The 22,877-nt window shown below is 41.9% G+C and overlaps 1 protein-coding gene across 4 annotated transcripts in view; it reads left to right on the top strand.

The window, feature by feature from the left end:
• Positions 1 to 3,506: 3,506 nt before the first annotated feature.
• PLA2G7 (phospholipase A2 group VII) overlaps positions 3,507 to 22,877 on the top strand; it is a 34,973-nt gene continuing 15,602 nt past the window's right edge. The window contains exons 1-5 of one of the 4 annotated variants that reach the window (XM_032649696.1): positions 3,507 to 3,987; positions 13,830 to 13,972; positions 18,427 to 18,548; positions 18,991 to 19,135; positions 20,687 to 20,780. In XM_032649696.1, the coding sequence (XP_032505587.1) occupies positions 13,864 to 13,972; positions 18,427 to 18,548; positions 18,991 to 19,135; positions 20,687 to 20,780 (470 nt within the window). In that variant the 5' untranslated portion in view covers positions 3,507 to 3,987; positions 13,830 to 13,863. Of the gene's footprint in view, positions 3,988 to 13,829; positions 13,973 to 17,701; positions 18,549 to 18,990; positions 19,136 to 20,686; positions 20,781 to 22,877 lie in introns of all 4 variants that reach the window. The other 3 variants (XM_032649695.1, XM_032649697.1, XM_032649698.1) reach the window with 3 other exon arrangements.

Genomic DNA, 22,877 nt, shown 5'->3' with positions numbered 1-22,877 from the left:
GCCATTTTGGACTCATCCCTCTGCTTTATCCCTCATGGCCATTTCTGCCTTGTTCATATCTCTCAGGTAGATCTTCCAATCTCAGTCCCCACTGTCACTATCCTGTTTTATATCACCTTTCACATAATAGTCTCCTAATTCATCCCCTGCTTTTGGTTTCTCCAATCTCAACTTATCTTTTTTCAGTTCAAAGCCATTTTCTAAAAATAAGTAATGCTACTGCTCTGCTTAAAAACTCTGATGGCTCCTCATTGCCCCCAAATATTTCTTATTCATTCAGAAAACATCTATTGGGCAACTACTGTGGGCCAGGCTCTGTATTGGACACAGGGGAATAAAAATGCCATGGTTCCTATCCTCAAGGAGCTTACAGTCCGAACTCCATTGCATTACTGAGAAGACTCTTTTAGTAGTTCCAGCTCACCTTTTCACCTTACCTTCTGCTCCAGCCTGTCTATATACCTGATGCCTTTGTCACAGTAGAGAACTAGACATCACCAAGGTGTATCCTCCACTTCTAGGCTCCGGTGCCTTGGCTCATGCAGTCCCACATTCTGTGGGATGCCTTCCTCTTCCTCTAGATGAACTCCTACTCATTCTTGAAAGGCTCTGTCTTGGTGAAGCCTTCCTTTTCACAAGTTCCTATTCAAAAATTTTAAATATTGAATCAATGTAATCATGCCCATATCCCAAATAGTTAAATAGTACTGAGGTGCTAAAAGAGAGAAGCCAGAGTCTCCCACCTCAACTCACCCCAACGCCAGCCCAATTCCCCAAAGGTGATCACCCTTAATGATTTTCCTTTTTAGATATCTGGTGATCTCCATGTTTGCAAAACAGTATGCTATATTATTATTTCTTGGTGTATCACCCTAAACACTGTCTATCTAATTTCTACTAGGAGAGTGAGCATTTAGCTCACATCCCTCCTGGTCCTATCTTTTCTCTTCTCTAACCCTCCTAATAGAGTTACATCTCTCTACTCAGGCCCTCCACTACATCTCTGCTCTGCAAAGTCACTGTGCATCCAGACCTTTACTTTTTGTTCTACTAACTATGGACATTATCTCTTTTGACTCTCGACATTTTCCAAAATGAGACCCTTAGTAACTCAACCTTTTCTCCATCCTAGTAGGCCTCACTTCTACCTCCTTCTACCTACTTACCTATAGGTACTTCTACATTTTAAAAATCAATCATATTTACATTCTCCTGTATAATCATAGTTCATTCCTCTTTGGCTTGTTTAAAAGGTGTTTCTAAGAGTTGAAAACCAGTAAGCATGTTTGCACTGTTAGACTAGTGAATGTTGTTTTCGATCGTCTAGTGGAATACTCTGATCATACTTTCTTCTCTGGGCCGTTCAGAAATATATTTTTAGATTTCAGGTTTAATGGTGTCTCCACCCAATAGCTCAAAATCAATGCATTTTAAATTATATCACACTTATATCATGCCTTTCCTGGATATTTTCCCTCTTGGAGTTTCTAGTTTTAACTTTAATTGTCTTTAATTTTAAATTTAAGTAATTTAATCTTTTAATTTTTTCTTTTGCATTCTGTTACCTTCTAAGGGCCTCGAGGGTTTCCAAGTTCCCAATCATACTTTTAGTTTTATTGAATCCCATTGTTTCTTCCAGCTTCATTACTTTAATCAGGATGGGTTAGTTTCCAGACCGTCACTCTGGGGCTTCCCTCCTCGGCTCATCTGGCTTGGAGCCTCTTTTCCTTGGATCCTGTGCAGTGAGAATGCCTTTCACTTCCACCCCTTCCAAGGAGAATTAATAACTCACTTCTCAGAAACCCCACAGTCCTTGTATTTACCTGCAAGGGCTCACTTGCTATGGTGTGATTTCCTTAGCCTCCAGGGATAGTCATCCTTGAAATGGTACCTAACATACAGTTTGCCCTCAATAAACACTATTTGAAAAGACTATGGAGCACATTATTACTATTTATTCCAAAATCTTGATTGAGGACAGAGTCATCAGGTTTTTTCATGTTAAGGAGTAAAGAAGCACTTCTATATTGATGTGAAATGGGAGTAAGAATTAAGAGATAAGAAACAGCTCAACAAAGAATCAATTTATAAACACAAGTACCTTATTTTTTTCACTACATCAAAACAAAAACAAAACCCATATCAGATCCACCTTATAATCTGTATGTCTACGTTGACTTGCCATCCTTTGGAATGTGAGGCCCATTCTTTATTCATTTCACTGGACTAGGGTTGCCAGAAAAATTAGAGGAAGCCCAGTTAAATTTGAATTTCAAATAAACAGCACATAATTTTGAGTATAATAGGTTCCAAATATTGTATGGAAACTTCTTATACTAAAACCTTTTTGTCATTTGTCTGAAATTCAAATTTAACTGGATGTCCTGTATTTCATTTGCTAAATCTGGTAACCCTACACTGGGGACCTTCTCAGGACATTAACCTGCTAAATGCCAACCAGTCTGACCTCCTCAGAGAGAGTAATCTGATTACAATGGGAGGAAGCACAGAGTTGGCATGGAAAGAAAGAAAGAAAATATTTCATACTTGCCTTCAAGACCTGCTTTCAAAGCCCACCACATTTTTAGGTGTGATGATGAATTTTCTGATGGTGTCTTCTGAATCTTCATCCTGTCTTAAGGTTAAAGAGAGGAGGTCCTTAGAGACCTCTTACGTAGTGTATCATGTACACTTTTAGATTAATATTCTGGGGCAATTTGTTTCATAGGCGGTTATCCCAGGAAGTACAGAAAATTGTCATTAGGCTGAGATAGTTTAAATGTTCACCTATTGTGAGGTTTAAATAAGTCACTGCTTCTTTAAAGATAATACTATTAGACAGCACTGTGTATGCTCTGTCCTAAGCATTTCACATACATTTGCATTTCGTTCTCACAAGGTGCCTCTGACTAATGTACTTTGATTATCTCCGTTTTACCCTTGAGGAAGCTGAGAAGCAGAAAGGATAAAGAACTTGCCCAAAGTGACATCACTAACAAGTGTGAGAAAGGAGCTGTAATCCATGCCTTCTTAATCTGGAGTCCTCCAAATAAAAATAAAATAAATTTCATCTACAGTCCTGTCAACCTCGCCAAAAAGCCAAAAGTCACTAGTTAAAAACATAAAACATTAACTCCACCCATGAATGTCAAACTACTTTCTCTGAGTCTCTAACTGAAGCTTTAAATGAATATTTTAAAATTAGAAAGTTGGATTGAGGAGAAAGCATTGGTAAATGAAGGAAGGAATTTCAGCGAAACCTCAAAGAACTGGGTTAAGCTGAGCTATCAGATGGCCCCTTTTCACACCATTTCCCCCCAAGTCATAAAAGCTCTTCCTGATTGCCCTTCACTGTATTTCCACGGAGAAATGAAACTAACTCATTGGCAGGCCTTCCAAGCCGGAGCATAGTCCACATAATTTCTAGTTCCAGTGTACTATAAAACGGAAAGCGGACTGCGCAAGGCATTGCGGATTGCAGATGGAAACAGAGTAACCGGGAATTTAGTGAAACGAGCAAGGTCGGCGCGATGGGGGGGTGAATGGAACTGGGAAAGATCTGATCGGAATCGAGTCTGAGAACAGGAACCGGGGGCGCAGCACCCGCTCTCTGTACGCGTGGGTCGGTCCCGGGGGGGAAGGGGGTTAAGTTAACCCGCGGGTCCAGATTGCAGACCGCCGGCCCTGGGAGGGTGCTGTGTGCGCCGAACTCGCCCGCGTCCCAGCGCCTCTGCTGGTGGGAGGACGGTGGCCTCAGCTCCCCCTTCTCCCTCCTGCGGCGCCGGGGGAGGTCAGAGTCGGGGCGACCAGACGGCGCGGGGCAGAAGGAGCGTGAAGCCAGCGCGCAGCCCCTCGCCCGCCGCCCCGCGGCCACGGTGACCCGGTGACAGCGGGCGACAGAGCCCGCGGTACTGGCAGCGAGCAAGCAGCAGAAGGGGTCGGCGCGCCCTGTCCCGGTTCCCGCGAGCAGCTCATCGCGGTGCCCGGGTGAGGAGGTACCCCGGGGCGGGTGGGACCCGGGGGTTGCCGCCGGCTGAGGGGCTGGGAGGTTGGGGGCTGAAAGGATGAGGATGGGAGGATGGGGGAGGATGGGGGTTGGAAGGCTGGCACCCCGCCCGCACCCACCTCCAAGCCGGAGCTGGGCTCGCCTTCCCTGCCGCCCTCCGAACAGCTCTAGGATCTTTGCGGGGAGGGTGATGGAATTCGAGCCCAGTTCTCCCAAACCTTTTCCCCGGGGAGCAACCCCAAAGAATTGGGTGCTGAGAGGGAATCCTGACAGGGGAACCTGGAGCACAGGGAGTTTTCTTATCTGTGGGTCTACACACATGCGCACACACACACACACACACACACACACACACACACACACATGAGTGTTGCTTCTTCCGGAGCCCAGTTCTGAGAAGCTGCTGTATGATCTGAATGACAAAGCCGTCCCTCTCTATTCCGATCACTTACTCTCCATGTCCCAGAGCTCCAGGCTGCAGCCCAGATAAGATCTCGGCTGCGCTACCCTGAGTCTGCGGGAGGCTTGTTTTTAAAAAGCCAAACAGAACCAGAAAGCAGAGAGAACATTCTCTTCCCCGTCATCACCTGGAGCCTCTCATAGACCTTTCTAGCTCTAAAAACGAAAAGTTCAGGCTTTCATTCAGACCTCTGGCTTCCGGGGTGGCTGCGGAAATGGGAGGAAGGAGGAGGGAGAGGTGTGTGGGCTCGTAAGGGGTCTGGGAGCCCTTGAGGGACTTAGGTGTTCAGGTTCGAGAGGGATTTGTGTTAACAAATCAGTCTTGAACAAATTACCTTTGACCCCAGTAAGAATGCTGAGCCAGGAGGTTGGTCTATGAGTAGGAGCCGGGAAATGCACACCTTCAAAGTGTTGACAGTTACAAAGGCCTGGAACCTAATCTTGGGCTAACACTGAACTCAGGGATCCGAGCATTAAGTATTGGCCTGGTCCATAGGAAGGGGAAGGGGATGGCCTTCTTTTTTTTTTTAATTTAATTAATTTATTTTTTATACAGCAGGTTCTTCTTAGTTATCTATGTTATACATATTATGTATATATGTCAATTCCAATCTCCCAATTCATCCCACCCCCACCCCCACTTTCCCCCCTGGGTGTCCATACATTTGTTTTCTACATCTCTGTCTCTATTGCTGCCTTGCAAACCAGTTCATCTGTACCATTTTTCTAGATTCCACATATATGCGTTAATATACGATATTTGTTTTTCTCTTTCTGACTTACTTCACTCTGTATGACAGTCTCTAGGTCCATCCATGTCTCTACAAATGACCCAATTTCATTCCTTTTTATGGCTGAGTAATATACCATTGTATATACATGTACCACATCTCCTTTGTCCATTCGTTGGTCGATAGGCATTTAGGTTGCTTCCATGACCTGGCTATTATAAATAGTGCTGCAATGAACACTGGGATGCATGTGTCTTTTTGAATTATGGTTTTCTCTGTGTATGTGCCTGGTAGTGGGATTGCTGGGTCATATGGTAATTCATTTTGAGTTTTTTAAGGAACCTCCATACTGTTTTCCATAGTGGCTGTATCAATTTACATTCCCACCAACAGTGCAAGAGGGTTCCCTTTTCTCTACACCCTCTCCAGCAACTGTTCTTTGTAGATTTTCTGATGATGGCCATTCTAACTGGTGTGAGGTGATACCTCATTGTAGTTTTGATTTGCATTTCTCTAATAATTAGTGATGTTGAGCAGCTTTTCATGTGCCTCTTGGCCATCTGTATGTCTTCTTTGGAGAAATGTCTATTTAGGACTTCTGCCCATTTTTTGATTGAGTTGTTTGTTTTTTTAATATTGAGCTGCATGAGCTGTTTATGTTTTGGAGATTAAGCCTTTGTCCGTTGATTCGTTTGCAGATATTTTCTCCCATTTTGAGGGTTGTCTTTTTGTCTTGTTTATAGTTTCCTTTGCTGGGCAAAAGCTTTTAAGTTTCATTAGGTCCCATTTGTTTATTTTTGTTTTTATTTCCATTACTGTAGGAGGTGGGTCAAAAGAGATCTTGCTGTCATTTATGTCAAAGAGTGCTCTATCTATGTTTTCCTATAAGAGTTTTGTAGTGTCCGGTCTTAGATTTAGGTCTTTAATCCATTCTGAGTTTATTTTTCTATGTGGTGTTAGGGAGTGTTCTAATTTCATTCTTTTGCACGTAGCTATCCAGTTTTCCCAGCATCACTTATTGAAGAGACTGTATTTTCTCCATCGTATATGCTTGCTTCCTTTGCCATAGATTAGTTGACCATAGGTGTGTGGGTTTATCTCTGGCTTTCCATCTTGTTCCATTGATCTATATTTCTGTTTTTGTGCCACACCATATTGCCTTGATTACTGTGGCTTTGTAGTGTAGTCTGAAGTCAGGGAGTCTGATTCCTCCAGTTCTGCGTTTTCCCCTCAAGACTGCTTTGGCTATTTGGGGTCTTTTGTGTCTCCATACAAATTTTAAGATTTTTTGTTCTACTTCTGTAAAAAATGCCATTGGTAATTTGATAGGGATTGCATTGAATCTGTAGATTGCTTTGGGTAGTATAGTCATTTTGACAAGACTGATTCTTCCAATCCAAGAACATGGTATATCTCTCCATCTGTTTGTGTCATCTTTGATTTCTTTCATCAGTGCCTTATAGTTTTCTGAGTACAGGTCTTTTACCTCCTTAGGTAGGTCTATTCCTAGGTATTTTATTCTTTTTGTTGCAATGGTGAGTGGGATTGTTTCCTTAATTTCTCTTTCTGATCTTTCATTGTTAGTGTATAGGAATGCAAGAGATTTCTGTGCATTAATTTTGTATCCTGCTACTTTACCAAATTCATTGATTAGCTCTAGTAGTGTTCTGGTGTCATCTTTAGGATTCTGTATGTTTAGTAACATGTCGTCTGCAAACAGTGGCAGTTTTACTTGTTCTTTTCCAATTTGTATTCCTTTTATTTCTTTTTCTTCTCTGATTGCTGTGGCTAGGACTTCCAAAACTATGTTGAATAATAGTGGTTAGAGTGGACATCCTTGTCTTGTTCCTGATCTTAGAGGAAATGCTTTCAGTTTTTCACCATTGAGAATGATGTTTGCTGTGGGTTTGTCCTATATGGTCTTTATTATGTTGAGGTAGGTTCCCTCTGTGCCCACTTTCTGGAGAGTTTTTATCATAAACAGGTGTTGGATTTTGTCAAAAGCTTTTTCTGCATCTATTGAGATGATCATATGTCTTTCATTCTTCAGTTTGTTAATATGGTGTATCACATTGATTGATTTGCCTATATTGAAGAATCCTTGCATCCCGGGGTTAATCCTACTTGATCATGGTGTATGATCCTTTTAATGTGTTGTTGGATTCCATTTGCTAGTATTTTGTTGAGGATTTTTGCATCTATATTCATCACTGATATTGGTCTGTAATTTTCTTTTTTTATGGTATCTCTGTCTGGTTTTGGTATCAGGGTGATGGTGGCCTCGTACAACAAGTTTGAGAGTGCTCCTGCCTCTGCAATTTTTTGGAAGAGTTTGAGAACATGGCTGTTAGCTCTTCTCTAAATGTTTGATAGAATTCACCTGTGAAGCCCTCTGTTCTTGGGCTTTTGTTTGTTGGAAGGTTTTTAATCACAGTTTCAATTTCATTACTTGTGATTGGTCTGTTCATATATTCTATTTCTTCCTGGTTCAGTTTTGGAAGGTTTTAGCTTTCTAAGAATTTGTCCATTTCTTCCAGGTTGTCCATTTTATTGGCATAGAGTTGCTTGTAGTAGTCTCTCAGGATGCTTTGTATTCCTGTGGTGTCTGTTGTAACTTCTTTTTCATTTCTAATTTTATTGATTTGAACCCTCTCCCTCTTTTTCCTGATGAGTCTGACTAAAGGTTTATCAATTTTGTTTATCTTCTCAAAGAACCTTTAGGTGTAAAGTTAGATTGTCTATCTGAGATTTTTCTTGTTTCTTGAGGTAGGCTTGTATTGCTATAAACTTCCCTCTTAGAACTGCTTTTGCTGCATCCCATAGGTTTTGGATTGTCGTGTTTTTATTGTCATTTGTCTTTAGGTATTTTTTGATTTCCTCTTTGATTTCTTCCATGATCTCTTGGTTATTCAGCAACCTATTTTTTACCCTCCATGTGTTTGTCTTTTTTACGTTTTTTCCCCTGTAATTCATTTCTAATCTCATAGCAGTGTGGTCAGAAAAGATGCTTGATATGATTTCAATTTTCTCAAATTTACCGAGGCCTGATTTGTGAACCAGGATGTGATCTATCCTGAAGAATGTTCCGTGCGCACTTGAGAAGAAAGTGCAATCTGCTGTTTTTGGATGGAATGCCCTATAAATATCAACTATATCTGGTCTATTGTGTCATTTAAAGCTTGTGTTTCCTTATTAATTTTCTGTCTGGATAATCTGTCCAGTGGTGTAAGTGAAGTGTTAAAGTCCCCCACTATTGTTGTGTTACTGACAATTTCCTCTTTTATAGCTATTAGCATTTGCCTTATGTATTGACGTGCTTCTGTGTTGGGTGCATATATATTTATAATTGTTACATCTTCTTCTTGAATTGATCCCCTGATCATTGATCATTATGTAGTGTCCTTCCTTGTCTCTTATAACATTCTTTGTTCTAAAGCCTATTTTATCTGATATGAGTATTGCTACTCCAGCTTTCTTTTGATTTCCATTTGCATGGAATATATTTTTCCATCCCCTCACTTTCAGTCTGCATGTGTCCCTAGGTCTGAAGTGGGTCTCTTGTAGACAGCACATATAAGGGTCTTGTTTTTGTATCCATTCAGCCAGTCTGTGTCTTTTGGTTGGAGCATTTAATCCATTCACATTTAAGGTAATTATCAATATGCATGTTCCTATTCCCATTTTCGTAATTGTTTTGGGTTTGTTTTTGTAGGTCCTCTTCTTCTCTTGTGTTTCTCACTTAGAGAAGTTCCTTTAGCATTTGTTATAGAGCTGGTTTGCTGGTGCTGAATTCTTGTAGCTTTTGCTTGTCTGTAAAGCTTTTGATTTCTCTGTCAAATCTGAATGAGATCCTTGCCCAGTAGAGTAATCTTGATAGTAGGTTCTTCCCTTTCATCACTTTAAATATATCATGCCACCCCCTTCTGGCTTGTAGAGTTTCTGCTGAGAAATCAGCTGTTAACCTTATGGGAGTTCCCTTGTACGTTATTTGTCATTTTTCTCCTGTTGCTTTTAATATTTTTTCTTTTTCTTTAATTTTTGTCAATTTAATTACCATGTGTCTTGGCATGTTTCTCCTTGGGTTTATCCTGGGACTCTCTGCACTTCCTGGACTTGGGTGGCTATTTTCTTTCCCATGTTAGGGAAGTTTTCGACTATAATCTCTTCAAGTATTTTCTTGGGTCCTTCCTCTCTCACTTCTCTTTCTGGGACCCCTATCATGCGAATGTTGGTGCATTTAATGTTGTCCCAGAGGTCTCTTAGGCTGACTTCATTTCTTTTCATTCTTTTTTCTTTATTCTGTTCCATGGCAGTGAATTCCACTATTCTGTCTTCCAGGTCACTTACCCGTTCTTCTGCCTCAGTTATTCTGCTATTATTCCTCATTATGACCGTTCGACAATCGCTTTCCCTGCTAGGGATTTTAAAGACAAAAATCACATCTATTTTTGAAATCTTTTAATCCGAAACATAGTGACTGACACATAGTCACTCTTAAAATTGAGTAAATGGATTCGTGAGCAAATGCATGAATGAGGCAGCCAGTCATTGAATTATTTGGAGAATTCTTACTCTGGGAATGAGGTCAGATATCACATATATAGGGTGATGAAAAAAACTCAGCAAACAGTACTCTTACTGTTCCATTGCAGACATTTCCAAACACTGCCTCCTGGTACTGGCTATACCAGAGCCCATAGGGAGCTAACATATAGATGCCTGGACCTGCCTTCTGAAGATTCTACATCAGAAAGTCTGCGATGGGTCTCAGGAGTCAGCGTGTTCAAAGCTTCCGCAAGAGCCTTGCAGCCTGCCTGAGGTCAGGCAGGGAACTGGTGCGGGCCATTTCACCTGGCCTTAACTCTGCCGGTTCCACTATAAGGACAAAAGGTGATGGCCCTGGCACTGGTCTGGTAGGAATCATGGGGAGGGCAGAGCACCCCAGTCCTGCTTGGAGGACTCGGGGAAGCCCTGCTAGCCATTGGCTGTCTCTAATTCTTCCTGAGGTTATTGACAGGGAAGATGTGATGAATACCCAAGTTGCTACGGGCAAGTGAGCCTTCTTGGGGTTGGTGCAGGGTTCCTAAAAATCACTGTTGATTCCTTATGTGTTTCACTTTGTCTTCTCTTTTTCACCTCTTCATCCCTCGTGATCTTCCAAGTGGGCTGAACGACACTCCCCTTATTCAGCCTGGGCTGTAAGCACCAGGAGTGGTAAATATTTTCTGTGGATGATGTTATTTGATGAAAATCCAAGTTGTGACACTGTAACAGAGGGGTAGCAGTGGAGGCTTGTGAGGATCCAGCCTGGCTTCAGTGCAACTTCTTCTATTGCTTATTTGGGAAACTTAGCTATGTCTCGGGATTCATACACAGTACTCTGAAGTTTCCAAGGGTCTTGGCATGTTGCTCCAATATAAATTAGGGCAAGAACAACGAGACAGAGTCTCATGTCTTTGGAGAACAATTTCTAATTCTTTGTTAAGTCATCTCTCAATCCAGCTCCGACCAGTTTAGCATCATTAAAATAACTGTTCTGTTCATTAACTTTAGAAGATTTTGGTTTTAGAGTGAACAGAATTTGACATTATATCAAGATGCCATGTGGTGGGTAAAAGCAGGCACTCAGGCAATCTGGGCTTAAGCCCTACCTCCAGCACTTGCTAGCTGTGTGATTAGAACAAGTCAGTTAAACTTTTCTGGCCTCAGTTTCCTCATCAGTAGAATGGGGATAATTAAACTTCCCTGACAGATTGTTTTGGTGATGATTGAGTAAGGGGCCATGTGCCAGAAACTGTGCAAAATGTTTGGCACTTAGTAAGTGTTCAAATGTTAGCAATATTATCATCTATTTAGTGAGCAAACTTTTTTTAGCAACTCCTAGGTGCCATTTTTAAATAAAAAGACAAATTATAGTGCTATGTACTCATATGAAAAGATATTTACAATATATTTTCAAATTAAAAATGGAAGTTCAATATATTGTATGACGTTTTATAAACAAACTTTAAAACTATATATGTATGTATATTTATATGTATGGGTGTATATGTTTGTCTGTATTGTGTATGTGTACATGTATTTACGCATGGAAATGCATCTGGAAAAACATCTGTTGGCAGCTCCATTTTTTAATTTACTTTATTGTCATGGTTGAATTTTGAAGTCATGTATTAACGTTATAATAAAATTGAAAATAATAGTGAAATAAGATAAAATGAAGTCAACCAATATTATAAATGATCTAAGGAGTTAAACTGTACATGCTTTTTCTGATTCCCTCCACCCCCCTAAAAATAGATATGGAATACTCTATAAATAACCAAGAAGCTTAGAGCTCCAGTGACAGTTTTCCCAGCTACGTATCTGGATTTTTAGCCTGTGTGATAAGAGCTGACCTTTCTATAGCCCTGTCTCCTCTGAAATCTTTCTCTCCGAATTCCTGTTGCCCTGAGAATTTGTACCATATCATCTAAGAATTTGGAAATGTCCCTGTCATTTGCTTTCTTCTTGTATTATAGATGTGAGTCTTGTTTCTGAATCCTTATTGTAAGCTCTTGTAGAGCAGGGATTATGTCAAATTCTCCGGTATTTACCACAGTTGTTGACATAGCAGAGGGTGTGTAGCATTTGCTTGTAAGTACCCATTGACTGAATGACTGCAGATCTGATGTTACTCAGAATCGGCCCTGTTGCACTGTCATAATGAAAAACAACTTAACCTGGAGATTTCAATGGGTTAACACAACAAAGGTTCATTTCTTGTTCATAAGAGGCCATATGAACTGGCATAGGCTCTTTTCTGCTCAGTGATGGGGGATCCAGACTTCCTCCGTCTGGAGGCACACATGTGGCTTCTAAGTTTGCTGAATGAAGGAAAGGAAGGAATGGAGAGACATACTGACTCATAAATATCCTAGGCCACTTCCATTCAAATTCCCATTTATCGGAAATCAGTCCCGTCTAGCTACCAGGGAGGCCAGGAAATTCAGGGGAGCACATAGCTACTCAGGAACACTAATTTCTGTGCCACGGATCTACATCTTCCTGCAGAATAACCGTGCCAGCTAGTTAGTACCCTATTCGTATCAGTGGGACAAACACCCACATGGATCATTAAACATGGCTCAGTTTATGTGAGTAACCGATGTGTTAGAAACTACCAGGATTCAGAATTTATCCATGCAGCAGGCATTTACTGGTGCCTACTATGTGCCGGGCACTGTTGTAGGTCCTGGGAAAACAGCAGGGAAGAAAAGAAAACAGCAAAAAAAAACCCAGCGCCAATTCCCTATGCTCACAGAACTGACTTTCTGGAAGAGGAAGGTAAACAATTAACAAGTAATCCAGAGAATCTCTATTGGTGATAATATTATGCAGAAAAATAAAGCAGTTGGGGAAACAGGGCACGTATTGGTGTATGTGTTGGGGGGTAGATTGTAATTTTAAACTGGTCAGGGAAAACCTCACTGAGAAGGTAACATGGAAGCAAAACCCTAGGAGTGAGGGAGCCGGTTATTTGGGTGTCAGGGCAAAGAGCCTTCCTGGAAGAGGAACACAGGTACAGATCACAAGGTGGGACAAGGCGGGGCCTGAAATGCTTGCTGTATGGCGAGGAAGACGTGTAGCTGCAGTGAGTATGTGGGTGAGTGTGCAGGAGAGGCTGGGATGTCTGATCAGGAGTCTGTTAAGTACAGGCTGTAGAGCCTTATATGTTACTTTAAGATCTATGGCTTCTGCTCTGTGTCATGTGAAGCCATTTGGGGGCTTTGAGCACGAGGAATGGCATGATCACTCTGGCTGCTATATTGGGAATTGACCATAGGGTTCGGGGTAGACCAGTGACAGGTTACTGCAAAATTCAAGAATGAGATGGTGATGGCTTGGACCATTTCCATCACCCCAAAAAGAGGGGAGAAATTTTCAAGGGGAAAAGTGATTCACAAATACAAGATAGTTTTTGCTGATAAGATGTTAGCAAAGAGCCTCCCTGTAATATAATTTATTATTATCACAAGTCCAGTTGTATTCATCAGTGCTACCGACATTTATCCCACACAAGCTGCATGCCAGGACCCCTGTTAGGCACTTGGGACAGCAAGTAAGATCTGCCCCCTACCTTTGGGAGGCTCTCAGTCGTAGCAGGGTATAGAGATCCCCCAAAATATAACATCATCAGCACCAAAAACACACCCAGCTGCTGCAACACGATTATTTTACAAACATGATGGAAACGTTAGCCAAAACATATTGAGGGTTTACTATGCGCTAGACATGCCCTTGGATATTATCATGATTATGATATGTGATAAAATTATTATAGTTTGATGCTCTTCTTTATAACCAAACTAGACTGCTACAAAGTTAGGGAACTAGTGGCTGAAAACCTAATATTATAACCTAAAAGTGTTATTTCTGGGCTCTGCAATCCAGCATGACCAAGAACTCTGACACCCTAGTGCCTCCCAAAAACCCATTCTAGAAAATGCATGTGCTGTTTTTTTTCCAAATGTCTTCTCCCTTTATAACACACGGAATCATGTTACTAGTCCTTTAATCTCACTGATAGGTTAGCCTATTCAAGTCCTCGTTGTTGCGTGTCTTTTTTTTCCTTTTAATCATCTGCCTTGAAGAAGGTTAAGCTGAAACGGCTGCTCAGCTTCCAAGATGTTGCCACCCAAACTGCACGCGCTTTTCTGCCTCTGCACCTGCCTCACGCTGGTTCATCCCTTTTACTGGCAAGACCTAAATCCTGTTGCCTATATTGAATCATCAGGTAAGAGGTATATTTGTTCAAGGGCTTGAGCTACTGACCTGTTGCCAGACTCGAAGTGGTCCCAGGGAAGTTGCACGTGTGGACTTCTAAGAAGATTCTGATGAAGATGAGATCCTCAGTTCTCCCGGGGGCGGGGGGAGGGCCTCACTCTTTCCTCTTCTTAATGAAACTAGAGAAGTGCCTTCTTGTTCAACATCAGGACTGCAGGACAGCCTAGGATGAGGCCTTTTCAGACAAGCTGGAACCTCAGCGCGCAGTCACCATAGAGAAGGTCCACACCACCCCTTCTATACCTCATTGCCCTGACCCATGCCCTCTCCGTGCAGTAACACACTTCCCCTGAAGTGCCTTCAGAGGCAACCCCAAACTTGCCCCTACGAAGGTGAAGGAGAGGCAGGAGTCTTGATCAACAGGTGAAGTCCTGGTTGATGGTGGAGTGTGTGAGAAGATGGCAATTTAGAGTTTGGGATCCAGAGGGGGACAATCTTTTCTATCTAATGACAGGCAGGAGCAGGGACCAGTAGGCACTCGGAGCTCCAGATGAGAATGGATGTGCATCCCTTGCTCTTTCTTACTTTGCAGGGTGGAGGGAAGGAGAAGAGGGGGAGGCTTAGTCAAGCCCAGGAGTGGTGGCCAGAATGGGACAGCCATCTCTAGACAGGGACATCTCCTGTCACCTAGAATAAACTTGATTGAAAAGTGATTCCTTCTGGAGCTTTGTGAATTCCTGCTAATCTCAGAGGGTTGGGATGCATGAACTTCTCTATCTAGTCTCCTCAGGTGAGCAGCATCAGTGGCCTCTGCAAGGTGCCATACTGTCTGTACCCACAGACGCATGCACCTGGGGAGATATGGTAGCCCTGGATCTAGTTGTGTGGTCTTGATGGGTGACTCCTTACTGTGACATTTACCAAAGATCTTTCATAACCAGTGTCTTACAAATCTGGCCCTGCTTCATAGTTGGGGAAATGACTGCAACAGCAGAAAAGGGACCAGATCTTCTATCTATGTTTGCATAGGAAATGGCATCATATCTCACAGGTCCATTCATGCAACAATACTTATCAGAGAACTGAGGTGTGTGTAATACACTGGTGACTAAGACAGAGGGTTTGTAGTCAAGCTCAAGGAGGTTAAATTAATTCTCAAGGTTAAATTAATTCTCCCATTCCCTTATCTGTACATTGAAAACAGGTAACATCTTACATGACGAGCAAATTCTTACCTAGGAGACATTTGCCTCATGTGCTTTTCATTGGTACAGAGTGGGAATTTCAAAACATGTTCTCTATTCCCTCATGTCTGAAAATCACTGGAAAGCTGTTACTGGACAGTCAGAAACTTGAGGACACGCTTCATTCATCTTTGTCATCCCAGCCTGGAGCCCAATGCCCCATTCATTTGAAATACTCAAAAATGAATGCATAAATATTTTTAAAATTATGCATAAATAAATTTAAAATTATTAGAAATAGTTTATTCAATAAAAGATGAAAATAATAGATGATTATTTGTATCATTATTAATAAATGAATACATAGAAAATATGATCATGCAGCCAAAAAGTTTGTAAACATGGCTAGAGATATCCCATTTGCTAATGGAGGACATAAAGCCATATAAGAGAATGTCATTTTCCTAGCACGTGTACATTCCATCTCCAACCCCAGGAATGAACATCAGGACTATTTGATAAATGAACATCACCAAAAATGTATAATAAGATTAACAGCATACCATAGGTTCTAATGCTCCTATTAAAATAGAGTTGAAGAAAAACAGGAAGTGACATTTGTAAGTTCTGAACCACACAACTATATCATCTACAGAGTGGCCATTCAACCTGGCAAGTCTCTTCCCTGCCTCTTCCTTCGTGATGAGTGCTGATAGTTGGTTAGAGAATGGGAAATCTAGGACCATAACCAGATTAGCTGCGGGCTGGTGAACCTTTTCTTTCTTTCTTTCTTTTCTTCCTTCCTTTCTTTCTTTCTTTCTTTCTTTCTTTTTCTTTCTTTTCTTTCTTTTTCTTTCTTTCTTTCTTTCTTTCTTTCTTTTTTCTTTCTTTCTTTCTCTTTCTATCTTTCTTTCTCTTTCTTTCTTTCTTTCCTTCTTTCTTTCTTTTTTCTTTTCTTTCTTTCTTTCTTGTTTATTTTATTGAAGTATAATTTATTTACAATGTTGTGTTTAATTTCTGCTGTACAGCAAAGTGACTCAGTTATACATATATATATATTCTTTTTCATATTCTTTTCCATTATGGTTTATCACAGGATATTGAATATAGCTCCCTGTGCTGTACAGTAGGACCTTGTTGTTTGGTGAACCTTTTCTGCAGCCTCCCTGGCACTCACCAGCCACAGGGCCCTGGAGGCCTACACTCAAACCTGGGTCAACTCGAAGTTTCCTGAGACCTTTTCAGGGGTCAGATGTCCTGGAATACACCTCTCACAGTCCAACAGAAGGAAAGGAGCAGGCAAGCTGAATCTAGAAAACTGAATCCAGATACACTGATATATGGACTCACCATCCTGAAATTACATGAGGACTTGATTGGGGGTTAGAAAGGGGAACAGGGGAAACTGCAGGTGTGTTACAGGGTTTTGGCACCAGAGAGAGAAAATGTTTCAAGAGTGGGTAGGTAAAAGAATAGAGGCCATGGGCCTTCCCTGGTGGCGCAGTGGTTAAGAGTCCACTTGCCAATGCAGGGGACACGGGTTCGAGCCCTGGTCCAGGAAGGTCCCACATGCTGCAGAGCAACTAAGCCTGTGTGCCACAACTACTGAACCCACATGCCACAACTGCTGAAGCCTGTGCACCTAAAGCCCGTGCTCTGCAATAAGAGAAGCCACTGCAATGAGAAGCCTGTGCACCATAACAAAGAGTAGCCCCTGCTCGCCGCAACTAGAGAAAGCCAGCGTGCAGCAACAAAGACACAATGCAGCCAAAAAATTAATTAATTATTAAAAAAAAAATATATATATATATATGCCGTCAAGCATTTAGCAGAAACAAAAGAGACCCAGTGACAGTGAAAAGCTTAGTTTAACTCATTTTCACAGATATTTTTTGAGCACCGCTTATGTGCTAGACATTGTGTTAAAGATGTGAGGATACAAAGATATGGATGCAGCTCGTACGAGATAGCCTTGAGAGACAGAGTGTGCAGACACATAATTTTAATCTAATATGATAGGAAGAAAGATAAAAATATATACAGGGAATTGATTTGATACTGAGGATGAAACGATTAAGTCTGGTGGTGGTCAGGGCAGGCTTCAGAGAAGATCAAGATATTAAAGGTCGAATAGGAGTTTGCCATGGGGATTTCAAGCACAGGGAACAGCATTTACTAAGGTGTAGACGCATGGAACAGCCCAATGCCTCACTCAGCAGTGCTGAAGCACAGGGAGGGAGATAACAAGGGAAAAAGCAGCAGAAGAGGAGGAGCCAGTGGACCTCCAGATCATGGAGTGTCTTTCTTACAGTGCCTGGGAACTTGGGATTTAACTTGTGTACCTGTGAACCTCTACGAGCTTCAACCCCCAAACACTGGAAAGATAAGCCACCCCACACTGGAAGCCATGTGTAGATTTAAATATAACCTACAAACTGCCTTCCAGAAAGATTCCAGTACATTCCCCCTTCAAGAAAAAATACCTGGTGATAATAGGAAAGCATTGAAGGATTTGAAGAATTGCCTGGTGAGATTCATGCTTTAAATCACTCCAGGAGTTGTGTGAAAGATGCAGTTGAAGGAGTCAGGATCCAAGGTGAACAGGACACTTGGGAGAGATGGCGACTGTCCGGTCAGGAACCGTTAAGGTGTAACTGAGACAGTTGAGCTAATGTGGTAAGGATACATTGGAGAGAGCTAAAAAACAAATGTTAGAGACTGGAACTTGGTTGGATGTAGGGGATAGAGGAGAAAGGGTTAGGAGAGTAGCATGAGTCCCAGGTTTCTGGCTTGGGATCCCCAAGCTAGGGAATTCTGGAGTTGCATGCTGTGTGTTTGGAAGATGAAGAGGGGGAGTTGGGAGATGGTCATTTAGTTTCATTCTGGACCATAGGCTTTGCTGTTCCAATAGGAGGGCTTCCAGTGGGAAGTCGTGAGCCCAAATCTGAAAGGTGGATAGAGTTCATGTTTAGGAAAAGCAGATTTGGGAAGTGGTCTCTAATATGCTCTGGATAGGAGTAGAAGGTAAGGGCAAAGCTGGAAGGATTGGGAGCTGATCCTCAACATCTTAGGAAAAGGGCTATGTCGACCGCCATCTTTTTCCCCACACAGTACTTTGCATACAGCAGGCGCTCAATAATTATTTGTGTATTTTACTAATTAGTAAAGAAATGGAGGCGGGAAACTATGGGTAGTCACTTGATTCTCTTGGAGTTTCTTTGTGTAATAAAGTCTGGGGTGTAACAGCTGACAAGTGAAATAATATTGACCTGTTTTCCAGCGTGGGTCAAAAAACTACAAGCTCTGATGGCTGCTGCAATGTTTGGCCAAACTAAAATCCCCAGAGGAAATGGATCTTATTCCGTCGGTTGTACAGACTTGATGTTTGATTACACGAATAAGGTAGTGATTTGATTAATACCACTTATCCTTATATTCTAATATTGACTGTGGCTATGGCCCATGAGAAGGTTTTGAAACCTGACCTTGCCCTCACCTGAGAAAGACTTATTTTGCCATGTGTATGGTCTCCTGGGAAGCCTTTGGCAGTTTAATTCATTCCCCAATTCGTTGCTCTCATCGGATTAACTATAAACTCTTTTTTTCCCCTTCTTTGATGGCGAAACCAGGCTGCTCACACTTTCTTTTCACTCAAAAAGCATACTGTCGTTCTATTTCTCTTCCTTTTGACTGCATTCAAGCACCACGGCAACTTAAAAAGCTCTCTGGACCTCTTGCTCAATAGAAGTATTTGGGTCCCCGCTAATTAAATATGCAAAATAGCTGTTAGAACATGTTTAAGAAGCAACTTGACTAAAAGTACATTAACTTCTTTCCTCTACAGGGCACCTTCTTGCGTTTGTATTATCCATCCCAAGATCATGATCACTGTGACACCCTTTGGATCCCAAACAAAGAATATTTTTTTGGTCTTAGTAGATTTCTTGGAACACACTGGCTTATGGGCAAAATTTTGAGCTTATTCTTTGGTAAGATTTGTGTTGCTTCTGCTTTTAGGCTCTAGAATATAAGAAAAGCTTGAAAATAGCAGGAGTTTCAGGCAGTGAAAGACCAAAGTAGATTGTCTCCAGTCCAGACATCTCCTAAGATGACAAAGTATTTCTTAAAAGGCCAGGTAACTATAAGAGAATCAAGGGTTCTCGTTTTGTCTATTCTGAATACGATGGGGTGCGTGGAGGGAGTGAAGGTATCAGACTTTCAGGCTGGCTCTGACATCTCTCTGTGGCTGGCCTGATTTTTGCTTCTTACATATTCTTGGAGGCAATCATGCGGTGAGACCAGCAGCTGGGCTTATGTGACTACTACCTTCTACGCTCTGCACTGAAGTGCTTTCTACAGTTGGGCAAAGAGAGAAAGAAAACAGAAGCCTCCATAACTCTCCAGATCCTAAACAAAGGAGTGAAAGCTAATTTCTTACATGTCATAAGTGAGGAAACTACTCTCATTCCCATCACCGACCCCCAAGTGGCCAGCCTCTCTCACTAAGACAATCCGATGTGCATTCATCACTTAATATGTCTGTATTTCACTAATATTGAGTTGTCCTTCCTTATCTGTTTGACCAGACACTACTGTTGGGCTGATGTTAACCATGTCTTCAAATTTCCCCCTCAAAAATACCTACAACTTTTGGCATTCATTTTAAACATCTCGTTGGAGTTTTCTTCAGAATCAATTTATAAGAGAAATGATGAAAATATTATCACTACGCATCTTTATGACGCTGAATAACTTATAAGTCACTTCCATAGCAGTCATCACATGCAGTCTTCATGACCACATCTCCAACGTATTGATGAGAAAGTGAAACACAAATAATTGATGATAACGATGACAATAACAAGCGAGAAGTGAAGGAAGAAGAGACAACATCTTCCATTTTTTTGAGCCTTTTACTATGTGACTGGCTAGATGTACTTTACATTTTCCTACTTAAATATGACTCTGACAAAACCCCCATGACATAGATATCACTCCCTTTTATAGGAGTCTGAGGCTCAGAGAGTTCTCTTGACTTGCCCAAGGTCAGTAGCTAGTAAGTGGCAGAGCTTCCTCCAAAGCTACATCTAAGCGTGCAGTCGAAGGTCTCTCCACCTTCCTCTTGATTTTGATCGAGTTAGAATGAGATGATTCTCCTATCTGAAGATTCTGGATCTCAGTGTAATATTCCTGAGGCTTACTGGTAGTTTAGTTTCAGAACATTCCCTCTGAAGTTTTGCCCAAACCTGGGATTAATCATAAGGAACGGCCTTCTCGAATACACCTCTAAGTAGGAAAATGTCTCACCTCAAGTTCAGAGCTGGCAGTGAGAACCGATAGTTAATGATCCTACGGTCCTAGGAAAAACACATAGTTCAGGCCCTTGGTTGGTGGTATCTAGTAGGAGACTTTTTTAATGAATTTACTATTAATGCATAAAAACGTGAATTCCATGGGTCAGAATTTTATACTAAGCAGATATGCTAAATAGCAACACAAGTCAGAAAAAACGCTAATTACAGTCTCCCACTGCTGTCTAGGTTCAATGACAACTCCTGCAGCCTGGAATTCCCCTCTGAGGACTGGGGAGAAATATCCACTAATTATTTTTTCTCATGGTCTTGGAGCATTCAGGTAAAGTCTCAGAGGTTGAACGACTTTAGCTTCTAGGGACAAATGACTGAATGCAGTTTTCCCCCAGAAGAGGGACAGCAGATTATGGAGTGTCAGGCTGTCCCCTGTCCTGGAGGACTTGGCGTTCCTCAGGAATTAGCTGGGATCTGTTGATCGGGCCTATAGCCCTGTTTTTTCCTGCCTCCAGCCCATGGAGACCAGCTTCACAACAGAGGAGACAGGCTGTCGCATTTTGGGTTGTTGTCTTTCTATATTATAGTATCTACACTCTCAAAATCATTCATCGTATTAGTTCAGGTCCTCCGAGAAACAGCCACCATGACTAGATTAGCGGTGAAAGACGTGTATTACAAAATGCCCATGGAGGATAGAAGGGAAAGAGCAGAAGCAGAAAAGATGGGGAGAGCTTTCATGATGCAGGCTGGACACCTGGGAAGGAGATGGGAGACAGAAGGACTGGATACGGAGCATCTCGAGACTGCAGCACAGTTCTAAGAAAGATTGGGCCAGGCCGATGGAGGGAGTGCTTGACCAAGAACTGCTCCTCAGGGCTTCCCTGGTGGCGCAGTGGAAGGCTAAAAAAAAAAAAAAAAGAACTGCTCCTCAGAGGAGCTCTGCACCTCACAGGAAAGGACCTGCGTTAAACCCACACCATGTCCAGTCGCTGGGACCGACGCACAGGAAGCCTAGCTTTCACTCGGATCCACAGGGGTAGGAGCTGGGAGAGGTCTTTAGTCAACTGTGATCTCTGTGCCATGACGAGTGGCACATTTTCATGGCCACCGCACGCCCTCCACTTTCTTCCTACATCTTCTCAACTGCCTTCCCGTCTCCCCGCTCAGAGGATCATAAGACCTTCAGAAGAGTGGCTTTTAGCTGGTAAGAAATTGTGTAGCATCTGCAATAAGAAATTATCGTAGTCCAGCTAGTTATTTCATTCCTTCTAGACCAGTGGCTGTCATCTCGGAACCTGAGGGCCAGCTCCAGCCTGCTGCCTGCTTCTGTAAATAAGGTTTTATTGCAACTCAGCCACACTCATTCATTTTCCCCATTGTCTCCGCCACTTTTGTGCTATAACAGCAGAGCTGAGTAGTTGTGACAAATAGTGTATGGCCCACAGAGCTGGAAGCAATTACTCTCTGGCTTTTTACCGAAAAGGTTTTGCTGATCCCTGTACTAGATGATTTTCCCTTCCTGAGTTGGTCCTGCATTGTCAGGAGTAGAAGACATGGTGCCTACCTCCTTTTTGTTCCTTATGGCCATTTCCTATTGAATACATGATAGGAGAGGAGACTGTGCAGAGCAAAGATGTGGAAGGGATTCTGAATGCAGTTGCTAATTAGCACATGATTCTTTAAGCATCTCACCCTGTCCAGTCATTTACATAACAGCTAACGTGTGTTCGGTATTTCCCCTGGTGCAGACACGGTTATAAGCACTGAAACTGTGTAACTTACTTAATCCTTACAGTAACCCGACCAGGTACCATAATCTTATAACATCACCCTTCTACAGATAAAGCACTAAGGCAGAGAAAAGATAAGTGACTTATCCAAGGTAGAGAGCTAATAAGGGAGGGAACCAGGATACAATCACCTGCAGTGGTCAGAGTGTAGGTCCTGTTCTCTTAAGCCTTCCTGCACTATGTATTATCTTATCAAAACCTTATCACTATTCTAAAGCAAAGGCTTTATTATCTGTCCCCATTCTACAGATGAGGACAGAAATGCAGTAATGTAATTACCTAAAGTCATATAGCTGGTAAGTGGCAGACGCAAGATTAAAACGCAGAACTCTCAGTTTGGGATTGACACGTACACACTGCTCTATTTAAAACGGATAACCAACAAGGATCTACTGTATAGCACAGGGAGCTCTGCTCAATATTATATAACAGCCTAAATAGGAAAAGTATTTGAAAAAGAATAGATACATGAATATGTATAACTGAACCACCTTGCTGTACACCTGAAACTCTCACAACATTGTTAATCAACTATACTCCAATATAAAATAAAAAGTTAAAAAAACACAGAATTCTCAAAGGCAATATTTATAATCACTGCACCAGTGTTTCTCAGCCTTGGTACCACTGAT

The sequence above is a fragment of the Phocoena sinus genome, chromosome 11 (genome assembly GCF_008692025.1).
Source record: "Phocoena sinus isolate mPhoSin1 chromosome 11, mPhoSin1.pri, whole genome shotgun sequence".
Lineage (NCBI taxonomy): Eukaryota > Metazoa > Chordata > Mammalia > Artiodactyla > Phocoenidae > Phocoena > Phocoena sinus.
This window is presented reverse-complemented; position numbering and strand designations above follow the sequence as displayed.